Here is a 23,291-nt window from a genome sequence, read left to right as displayed (position 1 = left end):
AGCCACCTGCCCCACCCGTCTATCCCAGCATGGCCTCTGGAGAAGATGGCCAACGTCAGGTGGAGTGAGAGTCAGGCTGGAGGGAGGACACGGCTGGGTGACAGAGCCAGACAGGTCTGTGCACACGGCCGATGGCGGACTCACCGCTCCTTCCTGAGCAGCTCCTGGCTGATGAGGACCAGCTGGCCCGAGGCATCGTGGGTCTTCCGGGACACGGCCTCCAGCTCGGCCTCCAGGCGCCGCTTCTCCTTCTGGAGGGTGTCTGCCTTCTTCTCTCCCGACTTGCACCTGCTCTCCAATGCTGAGGGTCAGTGGCAGGGAAAGGAGGGAGAGAGTCAGGGCCCCGAGGGAGTCTGGCCCACCTGGGGATCACAGTGACACAGTCCACGGAGTGGGTGTCTCTCGTCCTGCGGAGCCAGGCAGCAGGGGGCCAAGAGAACAGCTACAAAAAGCCGACGGAGCCCTTGGAACACAGCAGCCCGGGCTGTGGGGTGTCCACCCTTCCCGAGACAGGACCAGGCGGTGACACTGGGGCCTGGACCAGGGCAAGCCACATCGTCACCTGAGCCTTGGAGGAGTCTGAGGTCAACCGACCTTTGTGGGGACCAAGTGTGCCATGTGAATGTCACGGGGACTAGAGAGAAGTGTGGGTGGGAACGCTTCCAGGACGGGGCCGTCTCAGGGCCACCACCACTGGCACTCCGGCGGACAGGAGGCAGGGCCAGTTCGTCACCAAGACACGCCAGAGGCCCCAGATGCCCCTGTCCTCATCCCCCTGTGCCTTCCTCTCCCCTGCAGCCGGCACCCTCCCCCCAGTTCTGAACCGCTGGTGCTTCTTCTAGGGACTGGGGGCAGAGACGCTGTATCAAAGTGACCTACAAGGAACCCATGTTTTCAAGACCAGACAGAACTGTAACAGAACTCCAGAGCACAGGACAGAGAGCTGGCGCTGGGGAGGGAAGCCGGACGGGGCCCCTGATCACATTACAGACGGGGTATGGGCCACAGGTCTCCCACCCGCTGCTGCCAGGTGGGAGTCTGGTGCAGGTGGCCTGGCCCAGCTTGCCTCCCATGTAAGGCAGAGTCGGGGGGCCACTGACCCAGGCACCAGTCCGCTCAGTGCTCGAAAGCCTGCACGGCCCTGCGGGAGGGAGACTTACCACTTACTTGGGCCCTGAGCATCTCGGTCTGGGACGTCAAGGCTGTCACCTCTTTGTCCCTCTTGTTCAGCTTGTCCTGCAGGCCTGGGAGAGACGGGAGAGACGACAGGCTGTCAACATTCCCGGGCCAACGTGTGGTCCAGGGGGCGAGGGGTGGCCCTCCCACAGAAGCCCTAAAGCGGGGCCCCACTCGGCCCCCAGGGTCCAATTTCTTCCTCACGCCAGCCCTCTGTCTGGTAACCCACCATGAGCAAGAGGCCCCAGCACTGTGTGGTCTTGGGCGAGTTAACCCCAGAGTCTCAGTTTCCTTGAGTGAAAAATGGGGATAATGATGGGGCCCATGTCCCCTGGTCACGCGCATTCAGTATCGGATGGTCTAAGGACAGTCATAAGAAAGATAATGCACGGAAAGTGCTACAAACACATTAACCTTCCGTAAGTTAATTTATAAATTTAACATAATACCAAGAAAAATACCAGCAAGACTTTCATTTTTGTGGAACTAGATAAGCTGATTCTAAAATCACTTGGAAGGATTAGCAAGAAGAGCCAAAAGGGTTTGGAAAAACTTCTTCAACCAGTTAAACATAGCCCTACCAGAGGACCCAGCAATTCCACTCCCAGGCACACACCCAAGAGAACTGAAAACAGGTCTTGACAAGGTCCCGCAGACCCCGTCTACAGCGGCACCACTCTCAACAGCCAGCAGCTGGAAAAGCCCAGATGCCCACCCTCAGGTGGACGGACAAACACAACGTGGCATGTGCACACGATGGAATGTCACTCAGCCGTAAACAGGAACGATGCACAGACACACGCCACAACACGGATGAAGCTTGACTACGTTACGCTAAGTGCAAGAAGCCAGACACAAAAGGCCACATCCTGTATGATGCCATTTGTATGAAATCCCCAGAAGAGGCAAATCGTAGAAACAGAGGGCAGATTGGGGGGGGGTCAGCGGCCGGGGAGAGGGGAGAATGGACAGTGCCTGGTAACAAGTATTGGGGTTTCCTTTTGTGGGAATGAAAATGTTTGTAACTAGACAGAGGTGGTGGGTGCACAACACTGTGAATGTAGTCAATGCTTCACTTTACAAACAAAATTGTTCACTTTAAAACGGTTAATTTATGTTAATTTTGCCTTAATTAAAAGAAAATGGCCAAGAGAATGTTGAAAAAGCAGAGCAGGAAAGGCTAGCCCTCCAGTAATTAAAATACAAACAAAGCTTGAACAATTAGAAGATCATAGGACCAGCCCTTGAACAGACAGAGAGGTTACAGGAATGGAATAGAAAGTCCAGAAATAGAGGCAATTAGATAAGAGAATTTAAAGATGGTGAGGTTGGAAATTCACATCAGTGGAGGGAACATGAGTTTCTCAAAAATGATGTTGGGACAAGTGGGTACTCTTTGGGAAGGAAATAAACATGGGTTCCTTACCTCACACCAGCTAGAAGGATGAATTCTAGACGGATCCAAGATTTAAACACAGAAAATGAAACTTAAAAAGTACCAGAAGACACCAGGGGATGCATTTTAAAAATAACAAACCCAGACACCAAAAAAGAAAAGACTGATTTTTTGAAATCTGAATGGCAAACATCACCATAAGAAAAGTCAAAAGACAAACCACAAAAGGGCAAAAATGTTTGCAATGTCATATATAGAGAGTTTCTAGAAATCAACAAATTCTAATTTTTCCAAACTGAAAAAATGGACAATGGATGTGAATAGAAATGGGAATGGGGCTTCATTCACACTAGGAGAAAGGCGAGTGAAGTTACACCAGGTCACAGCTTTTACTGTTCAGACTGGCAAAGATCACAAGTTTGGTATAGCATATTGTTGGTGAGGTTTATGGCTAAACACACTTTCAACCGCCTGGTGGGAGTGAAAACTGGTTGAGCCCAATGGAGGGCAAGGTGATTTTCTGCGGCAGGGTGTGTAACAGACAAAGACTGGGGACAACCTGCTACCCATCAGCAGGGAGCTGGTGAAACACGTGATGGTCGCCCCACACAGTGGAATATTCTGCACCATGTAAAGGAACGCAGCGATGAGGCACAGTCTCCAAGACGCACGATTAAGGGAAGAGTAAGAGGCGGAACAGCGGGCAGGTGTGGGCCCCTCTCTGGTGGCGCCTACGGCTCGGATGCGCAGGAACCATCTCCAGGAAGGAGCCCAAGTTGGCTAACTTGTGCCTTTGGGGAGGAAAGCAGCGAGTGGGGGACCCTCTGCTGCACGCCCTTAGAACCAATTACAAGTTAACGTTTACTTTAAAAATAAAGTTAAAGCCAAACAAACAAGAAGGTAGTTGGTGCAGTGGCCAGCCCTCCCCATGCACAGCTAGGCACTCCCACCAGCCGCAGCGGGACCGGCTCAAAGGCAGACCCCGCCTGCCCTCCCCGAGGGCCCGCGTCCCGGCCCGCCAGCGGCCACTCACCCTCCACAGTCTCCTTCATCCTCATCTTCTCCCCTGAGATGTCGTTCGACTCAATCATCTGAAAGAAGGAGCCCTGTCAGGGGCCGCTCGCCTCCCACCTCTGCCTAGCCCAGAGGCCGCCCGGCAGGGCACCCCAGCCCCGCCCAAGGTGACCTGCAGGGGGCACGGACATCCCCCGTCTGGCCTCCCTGACAACAGAGGCCCCCCTCTGCTCCCTGGGGCCCCAAAGGCTGCTTGCACAGCTTCCTCGTGCACGCCCCCACCCCTTGCTCTGTTGAAAACATCTATAATATTAGACAGATGTCTCCTTCTCTGGGACGCCGAAGGAGGCTTGTCCCTGGCATCCGTTTCCATCACCATCCAGAGGCAAGACTCCCAGCCTTGGTTTCCCATCCATAGAACGAGTAAGGACCGCCATGGGGTGGCGTGCAGAGCACGCCCAGGGCCGGCTCCCAGAGGGCCGTCAACAAATGCCACTTACTTCCTCTGCAATGCTTCTTTCTAATTATAAACTCTTAAGCCAAAGAAGAAAAGGTCAATTAAGAAAAAAAATCTGCATGGCAAACATCGATGAGCTCCTCATTGCTTCTTGGCAGAAGTTTCCGGCCTCCGGACAGCTGGCTGTCCTCTGAGCCTGCCATTTGCTGGAGTCTAACACTGCAGATCAGGGCCACACAGAGCTGAGCAAGCAGTCACCTCCATAAATCTGCCCCTCATACTTCTGCTCATACATCCCAAGCCCCGTTTTAGTCTGTCAGTTGTAATTAATTAAGCCCCCTTGGTCTTTATTTATACATATTGCAGGGAAAATGAGGCAGACACTAGAAAAAAATTTTCTTTGAAATCTCCATACTTAATGCATGAGACCAAACATCTAGTTGTCCCTGGACTTAACCCTCTAAATCTGGGAGGCATGTGGGTCCAGACCGAGAGGCTCCATGTGTGTAGACATCAAGAGATGGGTCTTCCTGGACTCACCTCCCACTCCTCAGCCTGAGGTCTGTGACTGAGGACAGGGCTGTCCTCAGGCCTCTGTCCCCCATGCTCTATGGAACCACGGCAGCCTCAAACCTCCCCCGCTAAGGGGTCCAGGTCTGGGGTCCCAGGCCCGACGAAGCCACTGCCCTGAGCAGCCAATCAGGCCGTGTGCACACAGCTAACCTGGGGCTCCGCCTCATCCCCTGCCCGGGATAGCGGGGGAGCACTCGCTCAAAAAGGCCGCGGCAGCGGGACCTCAAGGCGCCATGAGGGCAGATCTCCTTTTACAAAAAGGCGCCTGTACTGGCACTCCGAAAACCGACTGCTCAAGCGCGGAATCCCAGTTTAAACGTATGAGGGGAACCGGGGGCTCGAGAAACCCGGGGGCTTGTAAAAGGCAACGTGCATGCTGCCGGCTGTCCCTTTATCCGGGACTTGACTCTCGTCCTCGGCACCCTGCCGGCCCTCGGGCAGCAGGCCTGGACATGCCCTCTGCCACTGCTAGGTGAGAAACTCGGGGAAAGCTACTCGTCTTGGAGTCTTGGTTTGCTCATCTGTGAAATGGGGCCAATATGGACCTCTCGGGAGTTCAGGTGGGATAGGCCTGGCACAAAATCTCATGCCCAGAGCCACTCAAAAAGCCCTTCCTGGCCCCCTGGAGTGGACACGGCCCATGCCCCCCGGGGTCTCGCCTGCTCAGCACACTCAGCTGGGACTTCTACATTTGGAGCAACACTGATACTGGTGGCAGCAGCCTCTCCAGGGCCACGCCCCTCCAGCCTTCCAACCCCACTCTGGGGACCCCCACACTCCGGGGAGGTGGCCGCTGGACTGCTGGTCAGTCCCATGAGGACTGGGGACCCAGAAAGTCTCATTAGAAATGTGGCCGCCTTTGGTTCCCCTAGGTCAGTGCTAGAGTTGGAGACGGGAGTCCCGGGAACAGGCAGGGTGCCGGGCGTGTCTGGGCGAATCGGAGACTTAGGGACCAGAAGGAAGGCTGTTCTCTGTGCTGAGGTACACATCTCTCCAGGCCTGGTTTGGGGGGGACCCAGGCAGGTCAGCTCAGACTGCCTTGGGTCCCCATGGTCACCAGGGCCAGCTGCCCTTCTGACGGAGGGATGAGGGTCTCCTCCTCTGAGCCAGGTGCCCTCTGACCCTGCAGGTGCATGCTTCTGGGGGCAAGGAGAAGGCCTCCCTGGGCTGGAAGAAAGTGGTCCATAAAGACTTGGGCCCACCCCACCCGGGCCCTCACACCCAGGCAGCTGCTGCCTGTGGGCCCCACCACAGCCCGGTGGGAGGGGCGGCCGCCTACGTTGGTGTGCTGGGACGAGCACAGGGACTCCATAGCCTGGAGTCTGTTTTCGGCAACCAGAAGCTTCTCGCGCAGCCTCTCGGCCTCCTGCTTGCTCTGGGCCTCCGACCGCTGCAGCACCTCGTAGTCCAGCATCTTCTTCTCGGCCAGGGAGATCTGCTCCTTGAGGAACTCGATGGCCTGTGCCTGGCCCCGGTACTCCAGGTCTAGCTTCTCCAGCTCGTGCACCCGCAGCTCGGCGTCGCGGCGCTGATCCTGGGCCTCCTGCAGCTCCAGCCGGTGCTGGCTGGCCTGCACCTCCAGCTGGGCCTGCCAGTGCTGCCGCAGCCCGGCCAGCTCCTCCTGGGCCTCCTGCAGCTTCTGACGCAGGCCCTCCTTCTCCTTCACATGCATGGCGGTCTCGATGTCATGCTTGGCCCGCAGGTTGCCTAGCTCCAGCTGGTGCTCCATCTTGATGCCCTCCATCACGGCCTTCAGCTCCCCTATCTCCTTCTGCTGGGCGCCTGGGCCGGAGTTCAGGGTGGCCTTGAGGTCTTCCAGGGACTTCTGGTGGTCCGAGGCCAGCGAGTCCAGCTTGGACTTCCAGTTGTCCATGAGCCCCATGTTCTCGCTGGTGGCCTGCTGGACCTTGGCCTTGAGGTCCACTACCTCCTGCGCATACTTCTCGTTGGCCGCCCGGAGCTTCTCCACCTCGGCCTGGTAGGCCCTCAGGGCCTTCTCGTACTTGTCCCGCAGCATGCCGCTCTCCCTCTGGTGCTCCTTGCTGGCCGACAGCAGCCGCTCACGCAGCCGAAGCGTCTCGGCGGCCTCGGGGTGGTCAGGGGGTGGCGGGCCAGAGTGCAGGAGACAGTGCTGCAGCTCCTCGATCTCACCCCGCCGCAGGCTCAGTTCCTCCTCCAGCTGCAGCACTCGTGACTTCTCGGCCACTGTGGTCAGCTACGGGGGGAGAGGGAGACAGCGGTCAGTGGGCAGCTGGGGGGCAGGGGACACGGCAGGGGTGAGGGGGTCTCACCACTCAAGGGCCCAGCCTCAAGCGAGGGAGGTCATGGGGAGGGTGCTGGCTGCCTACCACGGCTCCCAGAGATGCCCCCAACCAGTGCCCCAGGGACTCAGGGCGCCAACTGTCCACACTGCCCTGGGTGGCCTGGGACAATCGATGGCTAAAAGAAACCACCCATCTGAGCTTGCAGATTTCTGCAAGTTCATGTTATTTTTAAAGGGCAGAGCTGATGGAGGGAATTTCACGCTCTCCTGCTCTAGGAAAGTGTCCAGCTGACCCACAGAGGGGCTGTCCAGAGGGCATGGCCAAAGAGGGGTCCGGCTTAATGCCTAAAGCGGAAAAGAATTAATGTTCCCAGACCGCCCTTCTGATGGAAAACGCTGAGATCAGAGGCTCCATCCTCCCTCCGCTGATCATGTCAATGGTCACAGATTTGCAAACAACATATTCAAAAGTTGTAATCTTTTACAAGCTTAAAAATGTTGTTTCTGAAGGTGACCTTTAGTTCAATAGACCTGTTTTTGTTTTTTAATCAGGTTGGACCCCGGATCAAGAGGCCTCAGTGGGAGAGCCCCAGCCTGTCAACTGCGACTGGCTTGGTTTTTGTAAGCAGCCTCTGTGCACACGCGTGTGGACTGCATGACCACACATGGTCACTGGGCAACAGCTGGTGTGTGCAAAAGGACCCGTATGTCTCCAGACGCCCACAGGCATGCACATGCTGGTTCATGTGCTGAGGCCAACCTGCAGAAACTGACAGGCGCGCCCCACGCCCACACGCTGTTCTCCCAGTCGCAGCTCGCTGGCTGCTCAGCTCCGCTGCCAGGGGAAGCGCAGCCGGGCTGTCTGCTGGGTGGGGCTGGACTGGCCAGCTGTTTGGATGTGTGCTCCCGGCCCCAGGGCATGCATGGTGGGCGTGGAGGGGCCAGCTGGGCCTGGAACCTGGACTCAGAGCCATGCCCTGGGACTCGGGGAGACCTCACCCCCAAAGAGAGCTTTCCCTGGCCTAGGAACCGCTCCCCGACCCATCCTATCACAACACCAGATCCTGGAGCTGACAGTCTGCTGCCGTGGGGACACCCTCACACCCCGATTCACCCCTCCCCCAGCCCCAGGTCCCTCAGGCTGGCCCCTCCTACCATCATATTGAAGACCCCCTAGGCTACAGAGACCTGGCCCTGCAGTCCCCTGGCCTCCCGCCTTCCCCAGCCTGGGAGAGGGAGGTGTGGACAGGCTCCACGCCTGCCCACATAAGGGGCAGACATTCCCAAGAGGCCCCCGATTTCTGAGCATGACAAGGCCTTGTCACGGCAATGCATGGGGAGGGAGGACGGGAGGGTCTCCCAGGACGTCCCCAGCCAATGGGATCATGAGCTGGGGAGCAAGGTCCCAGAGGGCCAAGACCCCCGGCCTCCCAACGACCATCACGTGGCTATGGAGCATAAGCATGTTCCTAAACCTCTACTTCCCTCCTAGAAGGGGCGCGAAAGGAAAAAATCAATGAGGACAGCAGCCGAAGACAGAAAATAATAAAACAGAGGAGCCAAGAGGGGGCGTCCGCGGGCAGGGGGCTGGCGGGCCGGAGGCGGGCGCGTTACCCTGTTGTCGGCTAATTCCCGGAGCAGCCGCTCGGCCTGCGCCTTCTCCAGTAGCAGGCTCTGCTCCAGCTCCCCAATGCGCGCGTGCTCCAGCTGCGTCTGGGTCTGGTCCACCCCGGGAGGGGGCGGGGGCAGGGGCGGGGGACAGGGGCACAGGAAGAGGAAGCGGAGAAAGAGAGAGAGAGAGAGAAAGGCGGCGTCATCTTCTGTGCACAAGACAGGAGAGCAGATCAAGGAGAGCAGGTCCTGGGGGAGAGAGGGGGTCTGCGGAGAGCTGCCCGCCCCTCCCTGTGTCCTGGCTGGGTCTGCTGAGGGCAGAGGAGGGCAGCAGCACCCTGCACAAGCCAGCTCTGAGGGGGTGCCAACAGACACCTGTTCACTTGTCACCCCCAGATGGCCCTTCCCCTTGCAGCTCCTGGGGCGTGGCCCCAGCCTACTGGTGGTCCCCATCAGGTGGCCCACAGGCTGTTCCTCATTTTAGGCACAGGATCCTGCACACGGGAGCCCCCCAGGGTGGATGAACGAGTAAATGACCCCAGGATTCCCGGCCCCCAGGCCCGTGCTGAAGGTGGATGAACCAACCTCATGGAAGGTTTGCAGCAATATACCCACACCCTCCTGTTCTCCCGGCCTGGCCTCCTCAGTGGAGGCCGGGCTGTGCCTCCCAGAGCCTGCCTGAGCCCAGCCCCATCATGCCCACATCCTGGGCCCCGAGGAGGATGCCTGGTCTCCTGAAAGCACAAGAGCACTTTTGTTCCGGCTTCGCAACACCCGCTTCACAGGCTAACAAAGCCCCACATTCTCCGACTGGCATCCAGACTGGCATGTGGACCCAGAACAGATCGGCGAGGGCAGCAAGGGGCTGAAGGCTCGGGCTCCAGTGCACCTGGAGCAGCCTGGACACCAGGTTCATGGGGCGGAGAAGCCAGAGGGTCCCCCTCACCCTCCCGCTTGTCCTGCCACCATCTAGGAGAGCAGGTCAAGGCAACTGGTGTGGCCGTTCTGAAGCAGCCCGGCCGAGCAGCACAGCGCACACGTGTAGAAACAAGAACGCACACCCAGCACCAGCACGGGTACCACTTGCCCAGAAACACTCCTGCAATTCATCAAGAGCTGGAGATGTTTATGTCCTCTGGCCTGTGATCTTACTTCTGTGAATTTTCCTAAAGGAACAACTAAAAAGCTTTTCTCTCTCAAGAGGGCAGCAGGCCGCAGGCTAACAAGCGCCTTACTCAGTCTCTTCCAGAAAATTCTAGGCTGATGATGGTGCCTCAATCCTGGCCTCACAGGGGCCACGGCCCCACCCTCCTCTCCCTGACAGTGGGCACAGCAGCCCTGCCCGGAACCCACATTAGATGGAACATCACAGACACCGTATGGGTGGCCCCACGGGCAAGGAAAAGCCTCCAACTTCACAATTCCAAGGGCAACTTCATTTGGTGCCCCCAAAAGGACCCCTCCCCATCACCTTCAGAACTTCTAGCCTCCTGGTCCGTGGGCTGGGGTCTCCAGGGGCACAGGGGGCCCGGGAGAGTTGCTTCCAGCACCTGCTTCATTACGATACCGTCAACCACAGGAGCCGGGGCGGGGCAGGCTTAAAGGCTGGATGTTAGGTGGGGTGGACAATCCGGCCTTCCACGCTGCTCCAGGCACCCTGCCCCAGGCGTGAGGAGTGGGGGCCACCAGCGCCCTGCGTGTCAGTCTCAATGTTAATGTTCACAAAACTCCAGTCAAGGATCTCGGGGCCGCGTGAGGGTGGATGTCACTTTGTCCCATGCACTAATTTGGGACCCCATCCCCCACGTAAGGGGAGCAGTCTCAGCTGTCTGCCCATCTCGCAGGAGAGAGAGATGCCACTCCAGGGAGACAGAGCCTCAGGTTCAGAGGCACGCGGCAACGTGGGGCAGCACGAGGCCTGGAGCTCAGACCCCTCGACTCCAGAACTGGGGCTTTTCCCCCGCAACCCAACTCCACGGAGTGGGGGCACAGACTCCCTGCAGTGACACGGAGCAGGGAAGGAGGCTCCTGAAGGGGGCTCCCTGTTCCCTGCCCCCACTCAAGTCCTGCAGCTCGGTCCAGCCTGGTCTGAGCCCCTGAGCTGCAGCCTCCTCCCCCACCTGGCGTCTACTTGGCTCCAACGCACAGAGCCACCGCCACGGGACACGCCCGGGTAACTGAGGGCTGGTGCCATTAATTAATTGGGGAAGGGGTTTCCCCTCTGCACTAGGGGCTCCTGAAGCAGGCCAGTTCTCATCAAACAGTGGATGCCAAGTTCATAAAACTGGCTGGGTCCACTGCAGCAGGTAAGTGCATTCCTATGCAAAGAGGAAGTTAACACTGAGGTGCTAATTAGTTCACAAAATAATAACACAAAACCCATGGCTCATTAAACAACAACAAACCCTCAAGTCTAAGGCAGCTACCGATGTCCCCACCCAGGTGGCAGCAGGCAACGCACACCTTGTCCTGAGGCAACGTGGCAACACCCATTCCAGAACCACAAATGTGACCCAGGACTCCCGCCCTGGAGGAGCACCTCACCAGGCTCCTGGCCGGCTCTGGCATCAGGGACATAAGGGTGGGCAAGATGGACAGGGTCCCCACCGCCAAGGGGCTCACACTCTGGGACATAAACGATAAATGAGTAGTGACGGTCATTTCAGACCGTGACTTGGGCAAGGACAGAGCACTGGGCAGAGGCAAGTGGCACGGAGGCAAAACAAAGGAGGCAGCAGGGGCCTCAGAGAAGCACCCCTGAAGGGGAGGTATGAAGGAGCCAGAAGCCTGCCTGAGGCGGTGGGGGCCGGAGAGGTGGGGCCCCAGGCAGAGGGGGAGCAGAGAGGAGCCCCGTGCACCAGGGGCAGTGCTGTGCGGCCGGCGGGCCCCTGGGGCGCCTCCACGAAGCCAGCTCTATCTAGGGGGTGGCACGAGAGGTGTGAGCAGGGGAGGACAGCATCTGATTTATGTTTTTCAGAGACTCGGTCACATGATGTCTGTGGCTGACTTCAAAACAGCACTTGAGGGGGCCGCGGGTGGGGTGTCGCTGAAATGGGAGCGGCCGAGAGTTGACAATCCTTGAAGCTGGAGGATGGGCAAATGGGGGTTCATCACACCATCCTCTCCACTTGCGTGTAGGTTCAAACGTTTCCAACGTTAAAAATTAACAGGATCTTTTTAGCGGCAGTGTGGGGGGACCAGATAGGAAACAGACGGGCCAAGCAGAGGCTGTGCAGTTGTCCAAGGCGAGACGCCGTGGCCTGGCCCAGAGAGGTGGCCGTGCGGTGAAGAGAATCAGCGAGGCAAGGTCATGAGCATTTCTGATGGAGGGAGGAGCGAAACAGAAGATTCACGATGCATTTTAGCTGTGGGGCCTGAGCCACTCTGTGGGCTGTGGGGCCAATTCCTGAGATGCAAAAGATATGGGGGGCGGGGGGCGTGAGGCGGAGGCAGGAACAAACGGGGAGATCTGTTTTGGACATGTTCCACGTGGGAAGCTCGACTGGGTTGAACAGTGTCCCCCAAATTTGATATCCACCTGGAACCTCAGAATGAGACCTTGCTTGGAATAGGATCGTCGCATATGTTGTTGATTAACAGGAAGTTGTGCTGGATTAAGGCGGGCCCAAAATCCAATGAGGGGTGTGCATATAAGAAGGCCATGTGGAGGGGACAGAGGGACACACAGGGAAGAAGGCCACGCGCCCATGCGGGCAGGAATGCCAAGGGCTGCCAGAATTTTACCAGAGCTGGGAGAGAGGCATGGAACACTCTCCCTGGAGCCTCCCAGGGGAACTGGCCCTGCCCACATCTTGATTCCAGACTTCTGCCTCCAGAACTGGGAGAGAATGAATCTGTGTTGTTTTAAGCCACCGAGTGGTGATAACTTGTTCCTGCAGCCCCAGGAAACTGGTCCAGGTGCCTGGCACTTCCCCACCCTGGTGGAGATGCCCAGGAGCCATGCCAGTTCGGAGGCTGAGGGGAGACTCAGGCAATCGTCCGCTTATAAGCTCTCAGGGGGAGTGCCGACGGAGAGGCCCTCAGACAGGCCAGCGTTCAGAGGTCAGGAGGAGGCTGCGAGGCTGGAACGGGGTACCTCGTGTGGTGGGGGGTGAGGCAGCAGGAGGACAAGCTGGGGTGATACAGCTGGAGGGGGACCAGGAGCTCAAGGAGGCGTTCTGGGTTAAGTTTTTGACTTTTAAGATGGGTGGGGATTAACAAGACTTTGGGTCAATTTTCCTTCTGGTTGTCATGAACATGGTCACAATAAAAACAAGAAGAGGACTCTATTGTCCTTTGACTGAATCAGCTGTCTGTCACTGTCTGTCCCACCCCGCCCACCGCCTCTCCCAGCCAGGGCTGACTGGATCTGGGGTAGAGACCTGATCCAAACCCAGCCAGCCCATTGGCTAGCCTGGGACCAATCGAATTCTCTCGAGAGGAGGCTGGTAGATGGTGGGTGCTGGAGCCTGGGTGTGGCCGAAGGGTGAGAGGGAGTACATGTGCCCAGAGACCTGGAGACACAGTTAGAGGGAGAGGCAGGCAGAGAGACAGAGGTGGAGCCTGACCAGGGGTCAGGAGAAGAGGGAGGCCCCTGAGCCGGGGAGAGAACAGGCTTGGCTCCTGATGCTGTTCCTCGCTCTGGTTCCCCGAACTGCCTGTGAGATTCCCCCGCAGCCTTTCAGTCAACCCCTGTTGACTGGAGTTAGCAGGAGGGGTCTCTGTTCCTTGCAACCACAGGCGCTTTTCCCAGAAGCCCACCCCAACCCCTGCAAGAGGGCAGCCACCCAGCAGAAAGGCTAGCCAGACGTACCAGACGACCTGCTCCCTCGGCCCAGAGGGAGACACGTTAGAACACCTGACACTGGGCCGGGGCTCCCACACTGCGCTGCGCCCCGCCCGACATCCATCCTTTCAGCTCAGGCAGCGAAACCTGCTCAAGGAGGGCAGCTGGCAGTGACCCTGCGCAGACGCACACATCCCTCCCACAGCCGGGGTCGTCCAGGGACAAGACAACCGCACGCAGGCTTGTGCTGGGTGCTAGAGTCACAGGGCTCTTAGCGTGGCTCTTCCACAAAATCAGAAACGGAAATTTCCCGTTTGAGCTCAGAAATCATCTAGGGCGGTGAGCCCGGAAGTGTGGTGTCTGGACCGGCATCACCGGGAACTGTTAGAAATGCAAATTCTCGGTCCCACTAAGACCGACCCAGCGGCCACTCTGAGGCCGGGCCCAGCATCTCGCGTCTGAACGAGGCCTCCAGTGGAAGAATCCTCAGGTTTGGGATCACCGATCCAGCTCAGCCTCCTCATCTGACAGCTGAGCCAACAGTCCGGGAAGGGAAGAGGCTGCCCACGGCCTGCTAAGGCCAGGACCCGAGCACGGAGAGCGTCCGAACTCACTCCCCTGCCCCCCTGACAGCTCCCAGGGAGCAGGGGGCGTCCTGCCCACCCGACGGTGGCCTAGTGAGCCCTGCGGTCTCTGGTGTGGTGGGCAAAGCTGGGGGGGCCTAGATCTTTACTAACCGATATGCACATTCCCCACCCCTCAGCTCAGAAAGGGGGGTCGGACAGGAGAGTGAGCCCAGACCGCCTGTCCAGGTGTCATCTCTGAGGAGGGGCTATAACCAGCCGTCCTTGTGGGCTGAGCTCAGGAGTCGCGAGTTCAGGGTCCTGGTCCCGTGGCTGCTGCCTTGTCCCATGACTGGGTGAGTCTCTCTGTCTTTCTGAACTTGTTTTCCTATCTTTAAGTTCTGTGACTCAACAAGCTACTTCCAGCCAAAATTTTACCGGGAATCCAAGAATCCAAGGGACCCTTTAGGGCTACTGCCCAACAAAGAAGGGACAAGGGAGTCCAGCCACTGTGTCCTCAGGCCCAGCCCTGTGGATACCCTGGGTCCACCCCATCTCTTGCTGGGTCCATCCCAGGCAGCTGCTGACAAAGGAAGCACGGTCCCTCTGGGGCTCCTGGAGCTGAGCCTTTCCCACCTTGGTCACCCAAGTCATCATGACCTGCCCCACCCCCAGCATTCTTCCAGGGTATGACCTCTGACCCTTCTGCATTTCACCCTCACAATCCCCCCAGCCCTCCCAGGGGGCCCAGAGTTGCTGCCTGGACCTCACGGCCATTTGCCACATCAAGGGCTGAGCCCTGGTGCAGGGGCAGGTTACCTCCAGGTCGCCCTTGGTGATGGACTCCTCCTCCACGCGGAACTGCAGGTCCTCCACCTTCCTGCAGGGGGAGACGGGGCTGAGCGGCTGCGCCCAGAGCCGCGGGCTTCACCAAGTCAGATGGCAGAGAGGGGAGGCCACAGGCGGCCGGAGGCCACGCTCAGACCAGCAGGGGCCAGGCCCAGAGGCCCATGGCTGATGGGGGCAGACCCTGCTGGAAACCTGCAGGCCTCCCAACTTCCCGGCCTGTGCACTCCGCAGAGACCACTGCCTTCTCTAAATGGGGGGAGTTTAATGCAACGTCCTTCCTCCCTAGGCGGGTTGTGGGGATAAGGGACAGGATGGACTGCAAACGGAAGCACAGCGATGCTGGTAACAGCTGTTTTCGTTGCTGCAGGGAACAGACCCTGCCACATGGAACAGTCTGTGGGGGAGGGTGTGAGCTTCTTTCCCCGCTGACCCTGCTCTCATCCACCGGCCTCAAAATCGGGGGTCAGAGTCCCAGTGCCTACTGCTTGGGATGCTCCCTGACAGGGAGGGCCCCCAACGCCTGCACAGGGAGGTGAGGAGACTAAGGCCCAGAAATGGCAAGTGACCTACCCAAGGTCACTCAGCAAGTCCAGGGCAACACTGGGATTTGCACCCGGCCCTCCCTGAACACAACTCTCACGATGTCTTAAAAATCTGTTTTTGTTTGTCGGCATCAGGCACGTTGCCATGGGAACCAGATGAGCATCTCCAGCAGATATAAATAAGCCTCCTCTCCCGAGTCAGACGTAACAACAGCCTCCGGAGCACGTGCCTCGGCCAAAAGCCCAGGACAGGCCCATGGGTGGGGGGCCGAGGACGGGGCTGCCTACTGCGCAGGGGCGGGAGGGAGCGCAGGAATCTGTGTATCGGCTGGAGGACAGAGGCTCCTGGGCCAAGGGAAACCCTGTTCCCGGTCAGCTCTGCGTCCCACCAGGTGACCCAGGACCAAGTCACACCAGGGTCCCCACTCGCCACTGTGGCAGGGCAGAAAGAACCAGTGGCACCATTAACAGGCTGGTGGCCTCTGGCAAGTCCCTTCCCATTCTGACCCTCAGTGTTCTCCTCCGTGACATGAGGACAGTCCCTGCCTCCCGGGCCGAGTATGATGCAGAGACGACACAGCGCGGGGCTGACACCCAGACACAGGTGCTTCCAGTGGCCTCTGCTACTGCTTCTTTGAGCCTCGGTTTCCTGACATGTGAAATGGGAATGCAGCTTCAGGCCAGGAGCCATGAGCTCCAGGCATGGACCTGGCACAGGGGCGCTCTGGGCACGTGAGTGGCCCCCGGGTGGCAGACAGTCTGCCTGTCTCCCAAGGGTGCCTGCGTGAGAGGGCTCCCGCCCCAGCAGGCATCCTCCTCACAATCTGCTTTAGGAGCTCGGTAGCCGGAGCAGAGCCCCCAGGCAGGAAGGCAGGCAGCGAGCGCACACGGGGTCTCCCGCGTGCTCAGCACTTAGTGGGGGCTTTATCCCCCCAGCAGCCTGCGAGGTGGGGACCATCACCCCCATTACAGAAGAGAAGACTGAGGCCCGTGGAGCACACAGCCCTAGTCTGGGGGACGCGGCCAGCACGTGGTACGGGCAGGGTTTGCAGCGGGCCTGCTGGTCCTGAGACTGTGCCATTCCCAGTCCCCTGAAGGAGGCTCGGGGAGCACGTCCTCCAGGCAGGCCGGCCAGCACATACCTCCTCTCCTCCTCCAGCTGGTTGGACAGGTCCACCTTCTCCTTCCGCACGCTCTCCACCAGCAGCCGGGCCCGCTGCAGCTTCTCCTCTGCTTCTGCAACATACTGGGCCCCGCGCAAGGGCCAGGACGGGTCAGCCTCTTCCCAGGGACCAGGCCTGGGGGGCAGGGGGGAGAAGCATGGGTGGTACCAGGGGCCGGGCCTAGAACTCCAGCCACCCCTATTCCCCTGCCAGACCTAGTTGGGCAAGGACCGAGGGCCTCAAGATGAGGGGAAGGCCCAGCTGAGCACCTGGTAGCGGCCGGCTCACCCAGTGCGATTCTCAGGTCCACCCGCCTCCAATACCTAGTACCCCAATATCTGTCACCTCCCTCAAGCCCTAAGGGCTTAAGGCCCATTGTCTTGTGAAGGCCCCTGTCATAGCACACACGTGAGCTTGGATTAATTCCAGCACCCAAGGGAGGCGTGAGCCTGACCCCAAATGGGGACAATGGCTCCAGAGGGTGCTCTCCCGTGGGAGACAAACATCAAGGAGAAGAACAGACACAGGACCGCAGCCGCCTCAAGAGCAGGCGTGAGGGTCACTTCCCTGACCCCCAGCCCGTGGATCTGCTGGGAGCACCCTCTGCAATGTGGACAGCTGTCTACAAAAACGTGGACACGAGCGTTACTTAGAAAAAGTGAGAAACTGGAAGCAACCGAGACACCAGCACAGGACTGGCCATACCAGGAAGGACACAGCCGTGACAGACAGCGACACAGCCATTGAGCCGGGGAAGAATTTCCCATGACTGAGACAATGCTTGCCCAACGGGAAGAACAAGTGAGACACAAGCTCAGAGCCAGGTCCTGAGGGCACGGGCACCCGTCCGTCGGGAGGAAATTCACCAGGCAGAGGGCTCTCTCTGGCAAGGACGGGGAGGGGCCTGGTAATGCCCTTCTTCCTATTCCTCTGACACCCCAAGGTCTCCACTCGGAGTGTGAGCGACATAAGGCTGGCCCAGGAGGCCGCCAGGGCCTCCTGGTACCCCCACTGCCCGCCTGCCACCCACCTGCTCGTGCTGCGCCTTGAGCAGGGCGATCTCCTTCTCCACCTCGCAGATGTGGCTCGTGGCCTTGGCCACCTCGGCCCGCTCCAGGTCCCGCTCGGCCAGCAGCTGCTCGATGTGCTGCTGCTTCTCCTTCAGCGCCTCTTGCAGGGCCGTCGTGCCTGAGATCTTGCGGGCGTAGCGCGAGGAGGTCTCCGTGAGCTGCAGAAGGCGCAGGTGCAGGCAGGCCTCAGGGAGCTGGAGCGCCATCCAGATGCCCCGCAGCCACCCAGCAGGGGGCCCGAGTGCCTGACTCCCAGTCCCGCCCCACCCCTGCCAGCACCCCACACTCGGCCTACTCACACGGGGGGCCTGTGATGCTTGAGATTCAGGGACCCCCGTACCAGGAGGGTCACAGTGCCTGGGGCCCTGCCTCATGGTGGGCGCCCTCACCTAGGCCACCTTCTCCAGGAGGAACCTCCCATTCCAGGTTGAGCTGCATGGAAGGGCACCCAGAAGGGCAGGCTCCTCTCCTCCCCTCACCCAGGCAGCTCTGGCACACCCTCTGAACCCCCTGCCCTGCACGTGGATGACCCTCCTTAATTCCCAGGGAAGGGCTTAGGCTACTAACAAATCAGTAATGTAAAAATAACAATTAATGTAAATGGATCAATTTTCCCTATTAAAAGTATGTGCTTTATCTTTGCTCAAAAACTCCCAAACTGAGGGATGCATGGAGCCACAGCAAGTCAGGGGCAGATGGGGACACCTGGATCCCTCTGTCCTGACCCACCACCTCATACCAGGCTACCCTCTCCAGCCCCACCCTCACCAGTCCGCTGCGGCTGGGCCGGCCCCCGACAGAGGAGGCCACGGAGCTGACGGAGCTGATGGAGGAGCTGCTGGGGCTGTGGGTCAGCGCCGAGACGCCCATGGCCATGCGCTTGGTCTTCTTGGCCTTGGCCGGGCTGGTGGATGGGAAGCCGATGCGGATTACCTTATGGATGGGCGCGAAGAGACCAAACTTGGGTGGGCACTGGAAGTATCTGGGGAGACAGGAGTGACCCACACTGCTGTCACGGCCCCACAGCCCAGAGCCTCACCACCTCCACCACTGCTTCAGGGCCCAGCGGAGAGAGGCTCCTCTGTGGGGGCCCACACCCTCACCCCAAGACCAACAGATGGTACCTCCAGAAAGGGAACAGAGGTGAGCAAGGCCTGAGAGTCTCTGCAGCTGTGAGCAGCCATGGGGCATATTTTGGGGGAGGATTAACAATTACTGAGCACCCCGTCTGTGCCAGTCCCTTTACACAAGGGCTTGTTTCAATCCCCCAACCACCCTGCTGTTATCTACATTTCAGATGAGGGAATTTAGGCTTAGAGAGGTTAAGTAACTTGCTCACAGTCACACAGCTAGTTAAATGGAAAAGATGGGACTGGACACCTCTGTCTGCTGGGCTCCAAAGCCCACAATGCTTGGCTCCCACACACCATTCAGAGATCCCCAGCCATATCTGCAGCCCCACCTTCATGGCTGCCCCCGGACAACCCTCAGACCCAGGGAATCCCACTGGCTCTCTGCCTATGGAGCTCCTGGCATGGAGAAGCAAGCCTGCAGGAGACACCTTGGGGTGGGGCCGGGACCGCTGCCCAACCCGCCCCATGAATTCAGAAAGGAAGAGCGAGTTGAGAAACATCCATCTTGAAAACAGGAAGGCAAAGTGCTGTCATGGCAACACCAGATTCTCTGCTCTCAAAACCTCTGGTCCGGCTCCCACCCGGGACCAGGGGAGCCAGTCCTGTCCAGTTTTCGACTCACACTGAAACTGCCGCCCTGTGCCGCCTCTTCCCACATTCAGGTCTTTGCCTGGTCTGTCTCCTGCCTAGCAGACCTTCCTCAAGCCGCTTCCAGAAGCAAACCCCACCTTCCCTCAAGGCATGGCTCAAGCCTGGCTCTCCCTTGGGCAGTCAGGCCTGCACCGAAGTGACCACTCCTTCTCAGAGCTGTCACAGCCTCATCCGGGCCGCAGCAACTAGCCCAGGGCCAGTCAACGCAGGCCCATGGGCCACCTCGCCTCAGCCCCACGCCCGACACTGCTCGCCCATCGCGTCACCCCGTTCCCAACAAGCCCAGACACAGCCTTAGACCCATCAACAGCATTTGTGGCAGCCAAGTCCCTTTAATCAGAGACGGCGTGAAACCTGGAACCCAGTCGCGCCCCCGCCCTTGGCTGCAGAGCACCGGACACTGTCTGATCATTTCCTGTATCACCCAGGGGAACCCCCGGAAGCCAGGGACCATGGCCTCTCCTTTTCTAGTGCTCCCAACCCCCTAGCCATGCGTGGCACAAGGAAGGGAACCTGTGACTCTCTGTGTGACCTTGAGTGGTGACCTCTCTGGCCTCCGTACTCCCGTCTGTAAAATGGGGATGATATTCTCACCGCCTGCCATGACAGAGGGAGCAGGCAGCATGATATCGTGGCGTCTGGCAAAGCCACCCAGATGCACCACGCTGGTTTCCTCAATGCCTTGTCCCCGTCCCCTGCCCAGCCCAGATGAGCAGGAGCCCCCCACACTCCCGGGGGAAGCCCACCATACCTGGTGCCCGCCACCGCCCCATCGTTCTTCCCAAGGGGCTCGTCCAGCTCCACGCCACACCACTCGCCCTTGGCAAAGTCTGTCTCCCCCACGTACCGCACCACACCAGTCTTCGTCCCGCCAACCTGTGGGCACACGGAGAGACTCAGGTCCAGAGGTTAAGTGGAACAGGCAGAGATGGCACAGGCACCCTGGCTCACGCCATCCCTCCCTTCCAGTGTGCAGGGGTGGGTGGGGGACCCAGTGTGAGAAGGGGGAGAAGCCCAAGGACAGCTGGGAGGGACACAGGTGTAACCAGCGCATCCCAGGGCTGTCCCATGCAAGAGCTTTGGAGACAGAGAGACAGACCCCCATTCAAACCCTGCCACTTACAAGCTGTGTGAGCTTGGGCAAGTGACCTAACCTCTCTCAGCTTCAGCATCTTCAACTGTAAAAAGAGTATTTGTGGGGAGTAAGTACTTTATGTACAGTGTCTGGCACATACTTGAGTCTCAATAAATGTTATCCTTAAAAACGACTGGAATGGTGGTTGCCAGGGGCTGGCGGGGGAGGGGGAAGTGGGGAGCTGTTGTTTAACGGGGATAGTTTCAGTCTTGCAAGATAAAAAAAGATCTTCAGGGGCCAGGCCGGTGGCATAGTGGTTAAGTTTGCATGCTCTGCTTTGTCGGCCCAGAGTTTGTGGGTTCAGATCCCAGGCATGGACCTATGCACCACTCGAAGTCGTGCTGTGGTGGCATCCCACATACAAAATAGCGGAAGATCAGCACAGATGTTAGCTCAGTGACTATCTTCCTCAAGGAAAAAGAGGAGGATTGGCAACAGATGTTAGCTCAGGGCCAATCTTCCTCACCAAAAGAAAAACAAAAAAGATCTGTAGATCTATTGCACAACAATGTGAATGTACTTACACTACTGAATTGTACGCTCAGAAATAGATAAGGTAAAGTTTATGTTACGTGTATACAGTAAACTCACAATAAAAAAAACTCACAGGACAGGCCAATAAGTGTGACTGTAACTGTAAAAATAGTGTAGAATTTTTAAATCAGTTATATGCACACATAGATGAGAGAGTCAAATACTTCAAAAACCTTAGAATGGCCTAGAAGTTTCTCCACCTCTCCCCAGAAGCAAACTCTGAAATATTTTAAGCTGAATTTTTTGGTACTTACCCCCATATTTCTAAATGACATGCTTACATTGCTACTTCTTGATTTTTCAATTTTGGGAGACACCCGCCAACCTCCCATCAAGGAAGTGGAGCAGTGAGCTCCCCGGGTCACGACCGTCTGACGCACCCCTCCCGCTTCCCGCCCTTTCCACACAGCGACGTGCGCGCTTTGCACAGACTCCGGGTTTCCACACTGTGACAGAGTAACACCACTCACAGACGAGCAGGGGGCATGGCAGTTAGTTTGTTTCTGGCACAAACTTTTCGCTGCAGATAATAACTGGCTCTTAGGATTGTCGGTTTGCCTGGTTTTTATCATCGCTAATTCAACTCCAAACTCTTATTTCAATGGTCTAGACCTCCTGCCAGGACGCTCCAGGTTCTCTCTGGAGAAGACTCTCCGGGAGCCGCGGGACCCGCTCCATGCTGGACCGCCCGCCGGCCCTCTGCTGCCGGCCCTGGCCCTGGGCTCCGCCACCACCGCCTGGGGGTCCCCTCGCCTCTCTCCCCGCTGGGTCCTGCTTCCAGCATCCTCCATCTTCCTTTTCTCTTGGTTTACTCATTTATTTCAGTAGAGCACGTCCTCTCACGCCTTTCTAAGAAAAAGCGCATGAAGCAGTAACATATTTGAACCTTTGCGTGTCTGAAAACATTTTTATTCTATCCTCACTTTTTTTAAATGAAGTAAAATTCACGTAACATAAAATTCACCATTTTAAAGTGTACAATTCAGTGGCTTTTGGTACATTCACAACCATCACCACCAATTCCAGAACATTTTCATCACCCCAAAAAGAAACCCCCACCCAACAGCAGTATTGCCCATTCCCATCCCCCCAGCTGCTGGCAACCACTGATCCACTTTCTGTCTCCACAGATTGGCTTATTCTGGATGTTTCCTATAAAGGGAATCAGACAACATGTGGCCTTTTGTGTCTGCTTTCTTTCATTTAGCATGTTTGCAAGGTCCACCCATGTTTATGGTGTCAGTACTTTGTTCCTTTTTACGGCCAAGTAATACTCCATCACAGGATCATACCACGTTATTTATCCCTCCATCCGCTGATGGACACCGGGGTCGCTTCCACTCTCCGGTTACCGGGAGTCGGGTTGCTGTGAACACTGACGTACAAGCTGAGAAGGTGTGCTTTCCAGGCTCTGGCTCCCTCGCTCCAGAACAACAGTTGGGCTGGGTCTCCCAAGGTTCCCTCTTGTGTCCTAAGCGTCCAGCGCTGCTGAGAGGTTTGAAGCCGTTCCGAGTCCCATCCTTCCTGGAAGCCCGTAGGGCCTTCTCCTCACCCCGGGGGGCTTCACAGTGGGAGGCGCTGGTGTGGCCTCTCCCCATCCTTCTCCTCGGTTCCATGGGCCCTTTCAACTCAGCAGCCCTTGTTGATCCTGGGGAACTTTCCTGAATTACCTATCTTGATCACCTATTACTCCTTTCCCTCTGTTCTTCCTGCAACCAGTATCATCTGAAGTGGGACGTACAGGACAGGTTCTCTGACAGTTTTATTTTTCTCTCCTGTTTGCCATCTGTCTTCTGGCTCCAGTTTCTGGGCGAGTGCCTTAAATTTACCTCCTAATACTTCAGCGGAGTTTCTTACATCTTTAACCAGATCTGTCACTTCTTTTTGGTTCACTGAATATTCACATTCACAGAGTCCGCAGCATTCTCTTCCTGTTGAACGCCTGCGTTGCCTTCTCTTATTTCTCCGGGGACTGTCCATGTCCCCAGAGAAGCTTCCGGTGCCCACCTCCCCCCCCCCCCCCCCCCCCCCGCCTCAGAGGTCACAGGCCTGGCGGTCGGAGGCCCAGGAGCCCAGCGCGGGAGAAGCTGTGGGGAAAAGGGCTCGGCCCAGGGGAGAGAAACGTTCACGTATCCTCCTTTTCCAGTCCAGCCTGCCTGGGAGGCCCTCTTCCAGACTCTGAGCCTCTCAGGAGACTCAGCGTCTGCCCCCAGCCCTTGCTGGAGAGGCAGCCACTGAGGAGACGGCAGCAGGGTGGGATGGGGAGTCTGAAGACTCTTCAACCGGTTCTCCTGCTTCTGGTGCCGACATCGGCCCCATTTCCAGAGGCCACCACGTGGCAGATTCCCGAGCCGCTGGGGCTCCTGGGGACACCA

At 57.9% G+C, this 23,291-nt stretch overlaps 1 protein-coding gene across 2 annotated transcripts in view; it reads right to left on the bottom strand.

Annotated features, from left to right (window-relative positions):
* Positions 1 to 23,291, bottom strand: part of CLIP2 (CAP-Gly domain containing linker protein 2) — a 77,862-nt gene that overhangs the window by 9,297 nt on the left and 45,274 nt on the right. Inside the window, exons 4-13 of one of the 2 annotated variants that reach the window (XM_014856728.3) lie at positions 19,999 to 20,123; positions 18,232 to 18,445; positions 17,424 to 17,621; positions 16,373 to 16,476; positions 14,659 to 14,719; positions 8,494 to 8,598; positions 5,896 to 6,831; positions 3,606 to 3,663; positions 1,161 to 1,244; positions 145 to 301 (exon numbers count right to left, since the gene is read on the bottom strand). In XM_014856728.3, coding sequence (XP_014712214.2) covers positions 145 to 301; positions 1,161 to 1,244; positions 3,606 to 3,663; positions 5,896 to 6,831; positions 8,494 to 8,598; positions 14,659 to 14,719; positions 16,373 to 16,476; positions 17,424 to 17,621; positions 18,232 to 18,445; positions 19,999 to 20,123 — 2,042 coding nt within the window. The remainder of the gene's footprint in view (positions 1 to 144; positions 302 to 1,160; positions 1,245 to 3,605; positions 3,664 to 5,895; positions 6,832 to 8,493; positions 8,599 to 14,658; positions 14,720 to 16,372; positions 16,477 to 17,423; positions 17,622 to 18,231; positions 18,446 to 19,998; positions 20,124 to 23,291) is intronic. The other variant, XM_014856729.3, reaches the window with a different exon arrangement.

The sequence above is a fragment of the Equus asinus genome, chromosome 14 (assembly GCF_041296235.1).
Source record: "Equus asinus isolate D_3611 breed Donkey chromosome 14, EquAss-T2T_v2, whole genome shotgun sequence".
Lineage (NCBI taxonomy): Eukaryota > Metazoa > Chordata > Mammalia > Perissodactyla > Equidae > Equus > Equus asinus.
This window is presented reverse-complemented; position numbering and strand designations above follow the sequence as displayed.